We start from the raw sequence: 14,505 nt of genomic DNA on the forward strand, positions 1-14,505 counted from the left end.
AGAACTGTTGTTGTCTCCCACTCAGTTAGACACAAATTACAATTGAATAACCATCAAAAAACTAAAAGCCCATGGACGAAAAACACCCCATGTAATCAATCACATAGGAACAGTAACCAAAAAAAGAGAAAAGGGAAAAAAAGAAGAAAAAACAAGAAAACCTGCAATATCTGGGGATAGGGCACTAAGAGGAAAAGAAAAAAAAGTAGAGAAGGAGAATAATAAATGAAGGAAAAAACAGGAAGAATGCAAAAAGAAAAACAAGGATTGGGGTTAGTCACAAGAAAAAAAAAAGGGGGGAAAGAAAAGAAGAAAAAAAAAAGAAAGAAAAAAAAAACCCTTAAATTGGGGAGGGGGGCAAAATTTCAACCAGGCACAGAGAAAAGAAAAAATGCTGAAAACTAGGACCTGGTAGGGGAAAATTAATAATAATAATAAAAAGGACAAAAAGTATTAATAATATTATTTGTTTTGAAATGGACAAATACAAGCAAATTAATCACCGGGAAAAAGAAAGCAAAAAAAGAAAGAAAAGAAAAAATCGGTGGATGACTGAGTAGGGCACCCAGGCTCTGTCTGAGCACACAGACTGTGATGGAGTTCCTTTAGGCCCAGAAGGTAGGTCGGAGTGGGGCTGGCCACACCTCCGTTCACCAAGCAGGTATAGGGTGTAGTAACAAGAAAAATGCTAAGACATCTTTTCAAGATTCTAAGATGTCCACCAACGATGTGTGCTATGGGACCCTTAATAGGAAATCTTCTGATAATTCTAATTGGTCAAGATTGAGAACCACAGGCTTAAATGAAGAATGAACAATTTCATCTGTTCCTGCCAAGGCAAGCAAATCAAAACAAATAACAAAGGTCACTTTTCTGGCTAAAAACAAAAAATAAAAAATAAAAACAGATTTATCACTTCACTTCCCATTAAAAAACTTGTTGGCATTGAGTTGATTCCAACTAATAACGCAACCATGTAGGACAGAACAGAACTGGCCTAGGGAATTTCCAAGGCAATAATCTTTATGTAAGCAGACTGCCACATCTTTTCTTCAGTGGAGCTGCTGGTGGGTTTGAACTGCCAACATATCGGTTACCAGACAAGCACTTAACCACTGAGGTTTGCACAGTCCATTAGTCCATTGGACTAATTGTTTCCATGTGTCTTTGATTTTCTTCACTCTTCTTTGCTCCAGATGCAGAGAGACCAATAGCTGCAAGTTAGGTAGCTACTCACAAGCTTTTAAGAATCCAGTCACTATTTAACAAAGTAGGACATAGAAGATTTTCTTTGTGGACTATGTTTGCCAGTAGCTGCTTTTTGGGAAGTAGATCAACAGGCCTTTCTTCTGAGGTCCCTGTGAGTAAACCTGAAATTCCAACATTTCACTTAGTAGCTGAGTGAGGTAACTGTTTGCACCACCCAGGGATTCAACAACTAAGTATGCTACATGACCACAACTACCAGGCTTTCATCCAGAGCCTAAGTTATGCTGGATTGTGCAGTTCTGCCATTGCGGGAAGGCAGGCACAGACAGAGTGATTGTAGATTTGAGAGAACTAATTATTTCTAGATCCTCCTATTGCTGTTGTTATGTGCCGTCGAGTAGGACCCGACTCATAGCGATCCCTCCTTGGGTTTCTGAGGCAGTTATCACTATGGAAGTAGATTGCCCCATCTTCCTTCCAAGCAGTGGCTGGTGGGTTTGAACTGCCAGCCTTTTGGTTAGCAGTCAAGTGCCTTAGGCACTATGCTACCAGAGTTCCTAGATCCTCTTATAGTACCCTAGTATACAACTAAGAGTAGGTATAATCTACTTAAATTTGATACTTAAACCTTTGTTAAAACAATAAAAGGAGTAGATAATATTTTATGAATATTTTATGCAGAGAGTGAGACTGTTTTACAGCAAGCTAAGTTCTTAGTTGTGCTTAGAAAATGCTCCCTCCTACATTCTATTCTGAAGAAACACTTATTCTTTCTTAGAATCCTGGATTGTGAAACTGGCCACTTTTAGGATCCCATACACACTCAAGGTGATGTGTGATTTGAGGTTGTGAATAGCTATTCATATAAGTTGACTTTTCTGTGCATTTGTAACGAGGAGAGTCCAGTTCAGGTTGATGTCCTGGGAACCAGTGAGGCTCTTGCTCAAATCCTGATGGAAGAGAAAAGACAAGTGGAATCAGTCAACAACAAGGAGTTTTAGTAACTGATCTCTTTCTTATTTTTGAGAGAAAAGACAGTGAGTAATGCCAAAATGAAAAACAGAGAAATTTTACATTCAATCACTTATTCACTCTTTCTGTATACTTTTAATTGAGTTCCTTCTATGTCCCAGGCACTGAAACAGATCTTAAGAATATAAAAATTAGAAAGAATAGTCCACCTACTATGTGTTGAAAGTGGCATGTTGTTGTTATAGCTTGTATCATATGTTGTTTCAAAATAGTGTCCAAACTGGAAAGGAAAATTAATAGATTAAGCATCTAGGAGTCTATTGCTATTATCAGGATATAAAGGATACAATGACATGCATTCTAATAGACTCTATCATATTTCAGATGGACTAGATGCTTATATGTCCTTAATCTGTATCTTTCATATGTCTGTTTATATAGGAAAGATTTAAAGGCAAAATTCAGAGCTAGGTAGGCAAAGACCAGGGAGAAGCCAGTCTGAGTCAGAAACCAAAAAAAAAAAAAAAACCCACCAAACTCACTGCTGTCAAGTCTGTTCCAACTCAGAGAGACTGCTCCTTGGGTATCTGAGGCAGGATCTCTACGGAAGTAGATTGCCCAGACTTCCGAGGAGTAACTGGTGGATTTGAACCACCAGCCTTCTGGTTAGCAGTCAAATGCCTCAGGCACTATGCCACCAGAGCTCCTAGTCTGGGTCAGAAACCATTATATATTTCTGCATATAAATAAATGAAATCCAAACAAAGCAAGATAAAGAGCACTATCTATCCTTTTTGATAACCTTCACACAATGTAAGATTCAACTTGATAGTAAAGTGGGGTAGGTATTCCAGCTAAGGACTCCTCCTCCTCTAACCACTTCACTGAACAGAGACCTAAGAGATTTCAGTGTTGGAAGTTATCAAATTTCTGAGTGGCGAGCAGCATCTCTTTTGCTAATAGATGGAGAGAGAGAGATTGATTGATTACCTGGGAAGGTAAAGGTTTTGGCTGCACAATATTCTTTAGGTCGTATCTTTCCTGGTTCCAGTTGCCCACCAGCGTATGGTTTGAATAGGAATTCTCATTAGTGGTGCATCTCCATCCATACTGGAAAAATTTGGACATATCATTCCAATCTGTCCACACTTCAGCATGGCCATCTGCATTAATGAGGCTGCCACAATGTGGGTTTGTGAGGAAACAGATGAGGGCCTGTGTCTGAGAAAAGGCAAGAACAGAAAGTTTGTTGAACAAACGAGAGAGCAAAAAAGGCATCCTTTCCTACTCTCTGCTCTACATGTCCAGGTAAGACATAATCATATTTTACTAAGGATCAAGGCTTTCCTTGAAAGTTAATTGTTGTGGTTCTGTTTCTCTCCATAGTTACGAACACTTTAACCTATCCTCTCAATCAGCAGTAGCAGACACTGTATAGATTAAATGGTTTCATTGAGAAAACATAAGAAAGCTTCTTGTTACTCCAATACTATATGGAGAACTAGCTAAATATTGAGGTAATTTTGAGATACAAAGATTTAGGGATTAAGGGTATTGCTATAGTCAAAGAGAATAAAAAGACGTGAAAGTTGATAACTACACAACAAAGTAAAAGATCAATGAGTTTCCTTCCTTCTAGACCCAGCTCAAATATATTTCTTCAGTGATACCTTCTCTGAAGTTAACTTCTCTCTCCTTTTACCTCACACAGAACTTCATCTTGCTATCATTTACTATCTTTATAACTTTCTGCCTTATGCTAGAGTTCTACAAGTGCCTGTATTATCTCCTTTACTCAACTGTACACTCCCTACGGGCAGGATCTGTGTCTTACTCACTATTGCAACTCTCCCTCTACCTGTTCTCCCAACTGGTAGTTCTTTGCACATACCAGATGATCGTCTGAATTTCAGTTTTTTTTGTAAGACATTAAAAGCCTGACCTTTTTTTTTTGTTGTTGTTGCTGTTGTTTTTTGTTTTGCCAAAAAAATGAGTCTGGTTCCCTGGCTTAGGGACAAGCCAATACCTTTCCTGAAGAGTAATATGGTGTTGAGCAACATGTGCTGTTTGAAGTTTTCCCAAGAAAGTGACAGAAATCCTTATTTGGTTGTTCCATGTTCATTAAGAGATGTCACCAAATCCAGTCTTTCCAGTTCTTCAGGCAAAAAAAGAATGTAGATCATTCAGAATCCCTATGGCCATGATTTGGTAGCCACAAGTCATGTGTCTTTCCACAATCAGGGACAAAGCCAATACTGATGGCATCCTTGGTAACTGCCCTGACACCATCTGCCTTTGTGAAGACAGATGTGCAGTGCTGATGTCACCAAACATCATGATGACTAAAGAGGAGCTGTCCCACAAAGTAGAATAGGCCTAGACTGCAGACCTAGGTCCACAGTAGGTCACAAAGTCCCAGGGCTATAAGGATAGACATCACCATCAACTCAGTTCTCCACACCAGAAACCTGGAGTTTATCCATGACTCTGACTTCTCTCTCAGCCTTCTATATCCACCCAGTCACTAGCCTTGTTGATTTTGATGTCAGTTCACTACCCTCCATCCCCACTACCAAGTTTCTCATTCACATCACTACTGGCCTGTGTCTGATTAGCATAGTAGCCTCATATCTGATCTTTTTTTTGCCATCAGCCTTGTTCTGCTCCAGCCTTTCTCCAAAGGAAACCTGAACTTTTGAAAATGAAATCTAATTGTCATCCTCCTATTTAAATCTTCTAGTGGGTGTCCACTGTACTCAGAATAAGGTCCAGGGTCTTATAATGGCTTACCAGACTCTACTAAGCTCTGCCACGGCTTAAGTCTTCAGTCTCATCTGTTTCTTGCTCTCCCACCATGTTTCAGCCACCATAAACTTTTCTGTCTCTTCACCATGCTTTTACACACATTGTTGCTTCTGCCTCTTCACTCCTCTTGACTCAGATAAGGAATACTTCTCCCCCTTGGCTTTCAACTCTGGTTCCTTTCATCTAATACTTCCATTTCACCACAAAACTTGGTAAGGTTTCCCTTCCATGTGCTTCCATAAACCAAAACAAACCAAACTCACTGCCGCCTAGTAGAACCCGACTCTTAGCGACCCATCCTTGGGTTTCTGAGGCGACATCTCTACTGAAGTAAATTGCTCAATCTCCCTTCTGAGGAGTGGCTGGTGGGTTTGAACAGCCATCCTTCTGGTTAGCAGTCAAATGCCTTAGGCATTAGTACACTTACAAAACTCATCTCCCCTACCAGAATTGTTTCTTTTGTTGTGTGCATTCTCCACTACACTGCAAACTCCGATGAAATTATAGGTTGAATTGTGTCCATCCAAGATTCTCAGTGCTCTCACACTTCCCCAAAGGCCTTCACAGTGGCCTAGCACATAATAAATTCTCAATATTTGTTGAATGAATGAAACATAGGCGTTAGAAGCACCTGGGAAAATTGCTGGTAGCGGACACAGTGGGAGAGAGCTATTTCGGACGAGGCGAATGGAGTTACAAAACACCCGGTGACAGGAACAAATACGATACAGACCTATCTCTCGGTCTCAGCCCCGCCTCGCTTCTTTCACGCACAGCTCGCCTCCCCCTGGACCTGCCGCTAAAAGGAATTTCTATTTTCCAGAGGGGCTGGGGAAGTAGAAGAACAGAGTGGTGGATGTCTCTCTTTTGCTCTCATGGTTACTGCTGTTCCTGGGAATCGCCGCCATCAGTTGCTACACAAAAACACGCACTTTGGGTGCGTCATCAATCAGTGACGAGTGAAGAGGTGGAGGCCAGAGGCCCGCGAGGGAAGTGACGTAAGAAACAAGCGCCACCGAGAACGCGAGTGTGGAGCAAGTTGAGGTCATGGGCCCTCGGCGCCTCCTGTTGGTTGGGGAGGGGAATTTCTCCTTCGCCGCCGCCCTGAGCGAGACCCTGGAACCGAGCACTACTTGTCTAATCGCCACCTGCCTACAGCGCCCGGCGGACCTGGCCCGGAATCCCTTGGCCCTGGAGAATCTGCAGCGCCTGCGCGAGCGAGGTAGGGCGGCCAGCCGTTTAGTGAAGCCCCACCCAGCTACCGGTCCCATCCCCAATGGGAAAGGGGGATTAGTCTTGGTCTTCCTGGGGCTATTTCCAGGAACTCTGCTGGGTGCCTGGACCTGGACTGTTTGCACAGTTCTGGTTAGGAAGAGATTTTCTCTAGTTCAGGTCCTGTGACATCCTGTCTTTATTTCACACCTCCAAACTATCCTTGCCAGGTACAGAGGTGCGTTTTGGTGTGGACTGCACCCGGCTGGCAGATGCCTTTGAATTACAAGACAGGGAGTTTGATCGAATTTATTTCAATTTCCCGCACTGTGGACGCAAAGCTGGAGTGGCTAAAAACAGAGACCTGCTTGCTAAATTTTTCCAAAGGTGAGGAAGAGGAGAGCCCTCGCAAGTAAAATGTATGAGATGCATATAACATTGTTCCTACCCTCAAACATTTTCATTGGGGAAGTAAGGCAGACATGTTTAAGTTTTTATGATAGATTTAAAGAGAATGTAAAGCCCAAAAGGAACCTACAATCAAGTTGGAAAGACAGACATATAATTCTAAAAATTATATACTCTTGAGCATGTAAAGAGAGGATCACTTATTTCAGATAATGCACAATAACGAGAGCCAGTATAGAGTCATGACTAAGAACATGGACTTAGGAGCGAAACTGCCTGGATTCAAATCTCAGCCCCACCACTTACTAGTTGTGTGATTTTAGGCAAGTTTACTTAATCTTCCATGCTTCTGTTTCCGCATCTGTAAAGTGGGAATGTTATTAGTAGGGACCAGCCCCTGGAGAAGGACATCATGCTTGGTAAAATAAAGGGTCAATGAAAAAGAGGAAGAACCTCAAGGAGATGGATTGACACAGTGGCTGCGATAATGGCTCAAGCATAGCAACAATTGTGAGGCTAACACAGGACCGGGGAGTGTTTCGTTCTATTGTACTTCATTTTGCTGTGAATCAAAAGTGAGTCGGAACCTAACACCAACAACAACCTTATAAAATTATTGTAGACTTAAAACAGTCCTTTATACTGCTATTACAGCAAAATATGTGCTACTTTTAGAGGTCTCTGTGAATTATAGCCATCCAGGAACTTTTCATAACAGCAATATTTAAAATTAGTATTTGAAGTATAAAATTATATTAGCAAGAGAGTGAAAAGAACTTTCTAAATGGGGAGGAACAGTGTAAGCAGTGACTCATGTATATGAACTTTGTAGACACTGACTTTTCTGTGATGTGGATGACAAATACAAATCTGGACAACCTGCTAGGTTAGGCACTAGTATTGATTAGTGGGTTGAACATTGAATTTTCACTCCTATTTACTTTTAGCCACTTTCTTTGCTTGTTTGAAATTTAATACCCAAAACCAAACCAACTGCCATTGAATTGATTCTGACTCATAGCGACCCCCATTGGGTTTCCAAGGTGGTGAATCTTTACACAAGTAGATTGCCTCATCTTCCTTCCTTAGAGCGGCTGGTGGACTTGAACCACAAACTTCCTGGTTAGCAATCAAATGCATTAGGCCGTCTAATAGACCTTTGCAAATATGTATCATTGGATTTTAATTAATTTGAAGTCCAATCTTTGCAGCCAAACCATGCATATGTTGCTAATTTCTGTGTAATTTCCCCCTGCTTTTGATAAATGGCTGGTGTTTTTTCCCCCTCATTAGTTGTGCAGATGTTCTTGCAGACGCAGGAGAAGTGCATGTGGCACTGTGTAAAGGACAAGGTGGGACTCCTGCTGACAAGCCCAGGAGAGAATGGCACAACAGTTGGCAAGTGGTTGCCATGGCAGCTTTGGGAGGGCTCATTTTAAGTGATGTGCATCCCTTCAGTTGTGAGACAGTGCCAGGGTACAAGTGTACGGGATATAGGTAAGTAATAACATAGGCCTAAGCCTTCTTTTCTTTCACTAATGATTAAAAACAAAACAAAACAAAGAAAACTCATCTGCTCAAAAGCAGACTTTTCTACAACCAGTTTTCTGATTCATTCTCTAGTCACATTTGCTTTCTTCAGTAATGACAGATTTTATACTTGATATGTATTTTATCAGGAGTCAAGATAAGACGTTTCACCTCAAAGGTGCTTTGAACCATATCTTCACCCGGAGCTTGCGCTTTGAATGTTTTCAATCCAGAATCTTCAGAGTCAGACTGGGTGACCAGTGGTTTTCCTTTCCAGAACCAGAAGCACTTGCAGGAAAGTTGAACAGGTAACCTGCTATTTTATTGGAAATATCAGCCATATCAAGCTCTATCCTGATTAGATTGATGGCAACCATATAGCAAATGGATGCTATATAGATTTTTGATGTTAGTGCTGTGCATAATTGACAGTTTGATCTTCTCAAGCCTCTTTAGAATTAAAAACTGCCATATTTTTCGGTGTATTTTAGGAATAGTGGCTGTCAGAATTTTACAAAACATGACAACTCTGTTAATGGTAGATGATTTCTTTGTTTCCTTCCAGAATCGACTTAGGGATAATTCCTTTCTTTACAGCTATCTGTGTTTTTAATTCTAGCTATGTCATGGTTATTTTATTATTTTAAATTATAAAAGTTATTTATTTATTTTTTTTGTTTGTATTTAAACAGGGGTTTCCTGGAAGCACCTTCATGTCATCCTGTCAAAATCATAAACGAGAAACTCATTGCTGCTTTGGGCAAAGCTTTCCCTCTAGAAAGACTGAAGTGTTCCTTCCCTTTGCTGTCACAGGGAGGCAACAGTGTTCTCACTTCCTGGAACTCTGATTTTCTCTCAGCTGCCTTTTGGATTAATCTCCTCGAGGACAACTCAAATGCTGAGCCACTGACTGATGGGACAACACAAGATATAGAGGAGTTTCTCATGTCATTTTCAGGACTTAGCCTTCCTAGTGGTCCTGAAAGAGATGATAAGGAAGAAGCTCATGAAGGAATCTATGGCCAGGCCAAGGTCTGCCTTAGACCTTCTCTCCTCATTCATGTTCAGGCTATCATCCAAGCAGTAGACTTTCTCCTAGGTTCTCTGTATATCCTCAGTGGACCCGTCTTTAGGAAGTGCCTCATCTTGCCTTTCACAATGCCAGCATTTCATGAGACTTTGTTAATCCTTGGGTTTAATCCAAATCTGAAGGACAGCTGTCTTCAGTCACTACTGGATCATCTGAAGCATATTCTAGATAACCTGCTGACCCAGCCATTGGTAGAAGGCTCTAAGTTGAACAGTTCGGTGGAATTTGTCCTTCAACCAAATGGAAAAGATTATACGATTAGTGTAAAGCCTCATAATTTTGATCTAGACGGTGCCAAGGATTTGATTATTGGGTCTGTCACCACATCTTCTGCAGACATTATACACAAAGACCAATGTTTTGTGTCTGTATCTGTGAACTTGGACCTATTAGCCATGCTTGTCTGGGGTATCTCTGACTGGAGAATGTTGTGGACCTTTGATAACCGTTTCCTGAAGCATTTTGCCCCTGGGAAAATAGAACCCTTCAAAAACTATTCCCTGTATCCCCCATGTTATATGCATGATATTAGTTTTTGGTTGGATGAGAAGAAAGGACTTGATGAACTAGAGTTTCACACTATGGTCCGAGAAGTGTCCCAAGATACTGTCATATCCATACAGTTTCTTAGTTGTTTTCAGCATCCAAAGACGCAACAGGTCAGCCTGTGCTATAGATTGATCTACCAGACCTGTGACAAGGCCCTGACGCAACAGCAAGTAGCATCAATGCAGTCCCGCCTTAGGAGAGAAATTCAACGACGACTACATGTGATACCTCGGTAGTTTAGTATATTTATTTCTACAGTGTGACCCTTCATGGGTATGGTTGTGGATGAAAAAGACCAGTTTGCAACCATTATTCCTTACTGGACTATATTTTGGTTAATTTTTTTTTAAATAAACATTGTGTTTTAGGTGAAAGTTTACATAGCAGATTAGTCTCTCATTCAACAATTTGTACACAATTGTTCCATAACATTGGTAGCTGTCCCTGCAGTATATCAGCACTCTCCCCATTTCTACTCTGCCATCCCCATTTCCATCCCTCCAATTTCCCTGCCCTTCCTTGTCTTCTCATCTTTGCTTTTGGGCAGATGTCCTGTTTGGTCTCATATAGTTAATTGTTCCAAGAAGCACATTCCTCATAGGTGATTTGTTTATTTTATAGGTCGATCTATTCTTTGGCTCAAAGGTAACTTCCAGGAGTGGGTTCAGCTACAGATTAAAAGGGTGTTTTAAGAGCAATAGTCTTGGGGTTCCTCCAGTCTCTATCAGTCCATTAAGTCTGATCTTTTTTTCATGAGTTTGAGTTTTGTTCTGCATTTTCCTCCTGTTCTATCTGGGACTTTCTATATGTCCCTGATCAGAGAGGTCAGTAATGTTAACCAGGCACCATCTAGTTCTTCTGGTCTCTGGCAGGAGGAAGCTGTGGTTCAGGTGGGCCATTAGTCTTGTGGACAATTGCTTCCTTTGGTTTTTGGTTTCCTTCATTCTCCTTTACTCCATATGGGAAGACACCAATAGTTGTATCTTGGTGGCTGCTTGCAAAGAAGACCCAGATGCTTCTCATCAAACTAGGATGCAGAACATTTATAAACTATGCCAATTGATCTAAATGTCCCCTGAGACTATGGTCCTTAGCCTTTAAGTCCAATTAACTCAGTCCCACAACCTGTTTGGATATGTCTAGGAAATTTCTATATCTGTACCCCCATGTGCTCTATTATATATATATATGGATATATATGTTGTTGTTGTTATGTGCCATTGAGTCGGCCCTGACTCATAGCGACCCCTCCTTGGGTTTCTGAGGCAGTATCACTACAGAAGTAGGATTGCCCAACCTTCCTTCCGAGGAGTGGCTGGTGGGTTTGAACCGCCAGCTTTCTTGTTAGCAGTCAAGTGCCTTAGGCACTATGCTACCAGAGTTCCTGATTATATATATATATATGTAGGATATACAAATATGTGTATACAAATACCCACAACTATACCTATATATGCACATGCATGTACTCCCCTAATGCTCTCCCACACCTATGTAGCATACATATCTACCTATGTAACCATCACACATTTTTGGCTGTTATTACTGTTGTTGCTGAATTGTATACATTATATCATTTACTATAGTTGTCCTTTATTCTTGTATACCTCTCAGTGTCTTCATTTATCTTGGTCACATTATGTTGACTTTCCCTCATATTGTGAACTGCCTTTCCTTTCACTAGAATTAACATGTGTCCACTATGTACTGTCTAGTAGAGGAACCCTGAAGTGCAGATGTTAAAGTGTCCCACTGCTAACCAAAAGTTTCATGGTTTGAAACCACCGGCACTCTGCGGGAGAGAAATGTGGCAGCCTGCTTCCGTGAAGATTGAAAACCCTGTGGGGCAGATCTACTCTGTCTTGTAGGGTCACTATGAGTCAAAATTGACTTGATGGCAATGGATTTGGTTTGGTTTTACTATATAGTAAGTGATTGTCCCTCTCTCACCCTTCCATCCCTGGTAACCATCAAAGAATGTTGCTTTCTGTGTGTGAACCTATTCTTGATTTTATAAAAATGGTATCATACAATATTCTTTTGTGATTGATTTCTTTCACTCAGCATAATGCCCTCTAGATTCATCCATGTTATGTTTCACAGATTCATCATTATTCTTTATTGTTTCATAGCATTCCATTTGTATTTATATACCACATTTTGTTTATCCATTCATCTATTGATGGGCACTTAGGTTGTTTCTATCGTTTTGCTATTGTAAATAATGCTGCAGTGAACATAGGTGTGCATTTATCTATTCATGTCAATGTTCTTATTTCTCTAGGACATATACCTAGGTATGGAATTGCTGGATCATATGTTACTTCCATTTCTAGCTTTTTGAGGAAGCGCCATACTGTTTTCTGTAGTGGTTGTACCATTTTAAAATCCTGCCAGCATTGTGTAAGAGTTCCAGTTTCCTCACAATCTTACCAGCATTTGTTGTTTTCTGTTTGTTTGATCTGTGATGGTTTTGCCAGGGTGAGATAGTATCTTAGTTTTGATTTGCATCCCTCTAATGGCTAATGAAGGAGTGCTCTGGTGGCATAGTGGGTAAGGCATTTGGCTGCTAACCAGAAGGTCAGTGGTTCAAACCCACCAGCTGCTCCATGGAGGAAGATGCGGCAATCTATTTCCATAAAGATTTACAACCTTGGAAATCCAAAAATGGGGGTCACTATGAGTCGATGGCAGTGGATTTGGTTTTGGAATGGCTAATGATCATGAACATCTCTTCATGTGTTTGTTGGCCACCTGAATGTCTTGTTTAGTGAGATATCTGTTCATGTCCTTTGCCCATTTTTTGATTGTATTGTTTGCCTTTTTGTTTTGAGATGTAGAAATTTTCTATAAGCTTTAGAGATTAGACTCTTCCTTATCAGATGTATGATGGCCAAATTTTTTTCCCCAGTCTGTAGGTTCTCTTTTTACCCTCTTTTACTGTGACTATAGCCATTGTTAAGGAGCTCTGGTGGCATAGCACCTAAGGCATTTGACTGCTAACCAGAAGGTTGGTGGTTCAAACCCATCAGCCACTCCGTGGAAGGAAGACTGGCACTCTACTTCCTAAAGATTTACAGCTTCGGAAATCTAAAGAGATTTGCTATGAGTTGGGATCGACTTGATGACAGTGAGTTTTTTGTTTGTTTGTTTGTTTTATTTTCATAGCCATTGTTGGTTGATCCTAAGGAGGTACCCATGACTCTATCCCTTAACTTATAGACTGTGATGTCATTGGTCCCACATAATGTCTACAAATACACAGAAATAAAATAGCATCTTGTGCTTTAGTTGCTCTATTGTCGAAGAGGCAGTAGAACTTGGCTATCTCATCACATACATTTATGAATTTATTTGCCACACTGTCAAAGCTGTTCCCTTAACTCTCATGTATCATCTCACAAATCAAATTACCACAGTGGTTTTTGGAGTCAAACAGACAAACATTTATTAACTTAGGTAACTTGCAAGTGGTCTGTAATTAGTATTGGTATTATTATCACTATTATTATCATCTCATCATCATCATTTTTATTTTGTGGCTGAATATTGTTATTTAAAATCATGGAATACTAAATGTCAAATTTAGGATTCACAGTTGGGTCCATTTGACTCTAAAGCCCATTTTCTCTCTGCCTCTCTGTTACCTTACTTTTCCTTGCCTAGTCTTTTTCAGCAGTAACCTCTTGACTCTGATGAACTCTGAACTTTGCTTCTCTAGATTTTGCAAACATCTCTAAGGGACACAGAGAGATAGGTTCAGCCTAGAATGCTGCAGAATGGCATACTCTAACATGAAGTGATATATGCTCTTGTTGGTTAATAGTTCAGGTCCACAGATTGGAATTGTATTGTAACTTCTGTGAAAGAAATGACTTTGTCTTACTCATTCTTGTGTTTAGAAAAAGCATGTGGGATGATAACAGTAAAGCGAAGAGACAAATTAGGAGTTTATTACAGAAGTCCAAGGAAGAGAGGATGGTAAGCTAGATTAAAAACCAAAAAAAAAAAAACACAACTCATGCCATTGAGTCGGATGCCACTCATAGTGACCCTTTGTTGGGTTTCCCAGGTGGTATCACTATGGAAGTAGATTGCCCAACCTTCATTCTAAGGAGTGGCTGGTGGGTTTGAACCGCCAGCCTTCTGGTTAGCAATCAAATGCCTTAGGCACTACGCCACCAGAGGTGAAAACATGTTGGATTGGGACTTGCTGATGAATTAAGCGTATGTGCATGACAAAGTATAGAGTGAAAGACAGAGGAATCAAGCAAGACCCCTAGGTTTTTGAACTAAGCAACTGGGAAATTGGAAGTGTCAATGACTGGGATGGGAAAACTGACATAGGAGTTAAGTTTGAGGGTTGGGGTAGAAAATCATGGGGTTTCTTGCATATTTCTTAACTCTCCACATAGACTGTAAGCTAATTGAGGGCAGGTGATATGACTCTCTTCCATTCTAAATATTTTCTGGTACATGGATGAGATAGTACTTGAGGCGGGTCTTAAAATAAGGGCATGGATCTGAGGAGAGGATAGTTAGGCAAGAGGGGTGTGTATTCCTGTAGCCCCAGGCAGAGAGGCTATATAAACAGAGGCAGGAGCATTTTTTTAAAATTAATTAATTAATTTATTTTTTATTAGGATTTGGGTGAAGATTTACAGAGTAAATTCACTTTTCATACAGCAGTTCACATATACTTTGTCTCATGTCATCGACCAAAATTTACA

General features: G+C 40.5%; 2 protein-coding genes across 2 annotated transcripts; one reads left to right on the top strand and one right to left on the bottom strand.

Annotated features, from left to right (window-relative positions):
• Positions 1 to 1,983: 1,983 nt before the first annotated feature.
• Positions 1,984 to 4,297, bottom strand: CUNH11orf1 (chromosome unknown C11orf1 homolog). Its single transcript, XM_007936554.2, has 4 exons — positions 4,208 to 4,297; positions 3,172 to 3,402; positions 2,395 to 2,461; positions 1,984 to 2,159 (listed from the first exon to the last, which is right to left on the bottom strand). The coding sequence occupies exons 1-4, from the start codon at positions 4,295 to 4,297 to the stop codon at positions 1,984 to 1,986; spliced, it is 564 nt and encodes a 187-aa protein (XP_007934745.2).
• Positions 4,298 to 6,033: 1,736 nt separating this feature from the next.
• On the top strand, positions 6,034 to 10,011 carry FDXACB1 (ferredoxin-fold anticodon binding domain containing 1). Its single transcript, XM_007936555.2, has 5 exons — positions 6,034 to 6,208; positions 6,429 to 6,585; positions 7,900 to 8,103; positions 8,286 to 8,444; positions 8,829 to 10,011. The coding sequence occupies exons 1-5, from the start codon at positions 6,034 to 6,036 to the stop codon at positions 10,009 to 10,011; spliced, it is 1,878 nt and encodes a 625-aa protein (XP_007934746.1).
• Positions 10,012 to 14,505: the final 4,494 nt, after the last annotated feature.

The sequence above is a fragment of the Orycteropus afer genome, unplaced genomic scaffold, assembly GCF_000298275.1.
Source record: "Orycteropus afer afer isolate SDZICR_OR568_19922 unplaced genomic scaffold, OryAfe1.0 scaffold00036, whole genome shotgun sequence".
Lineage (NCBI taxonomy): Eukaryota > Metazoa > Chordata > Mammalia > Tubulidentata > Orycteropodidae > Orycteropus > Orycteropus afer.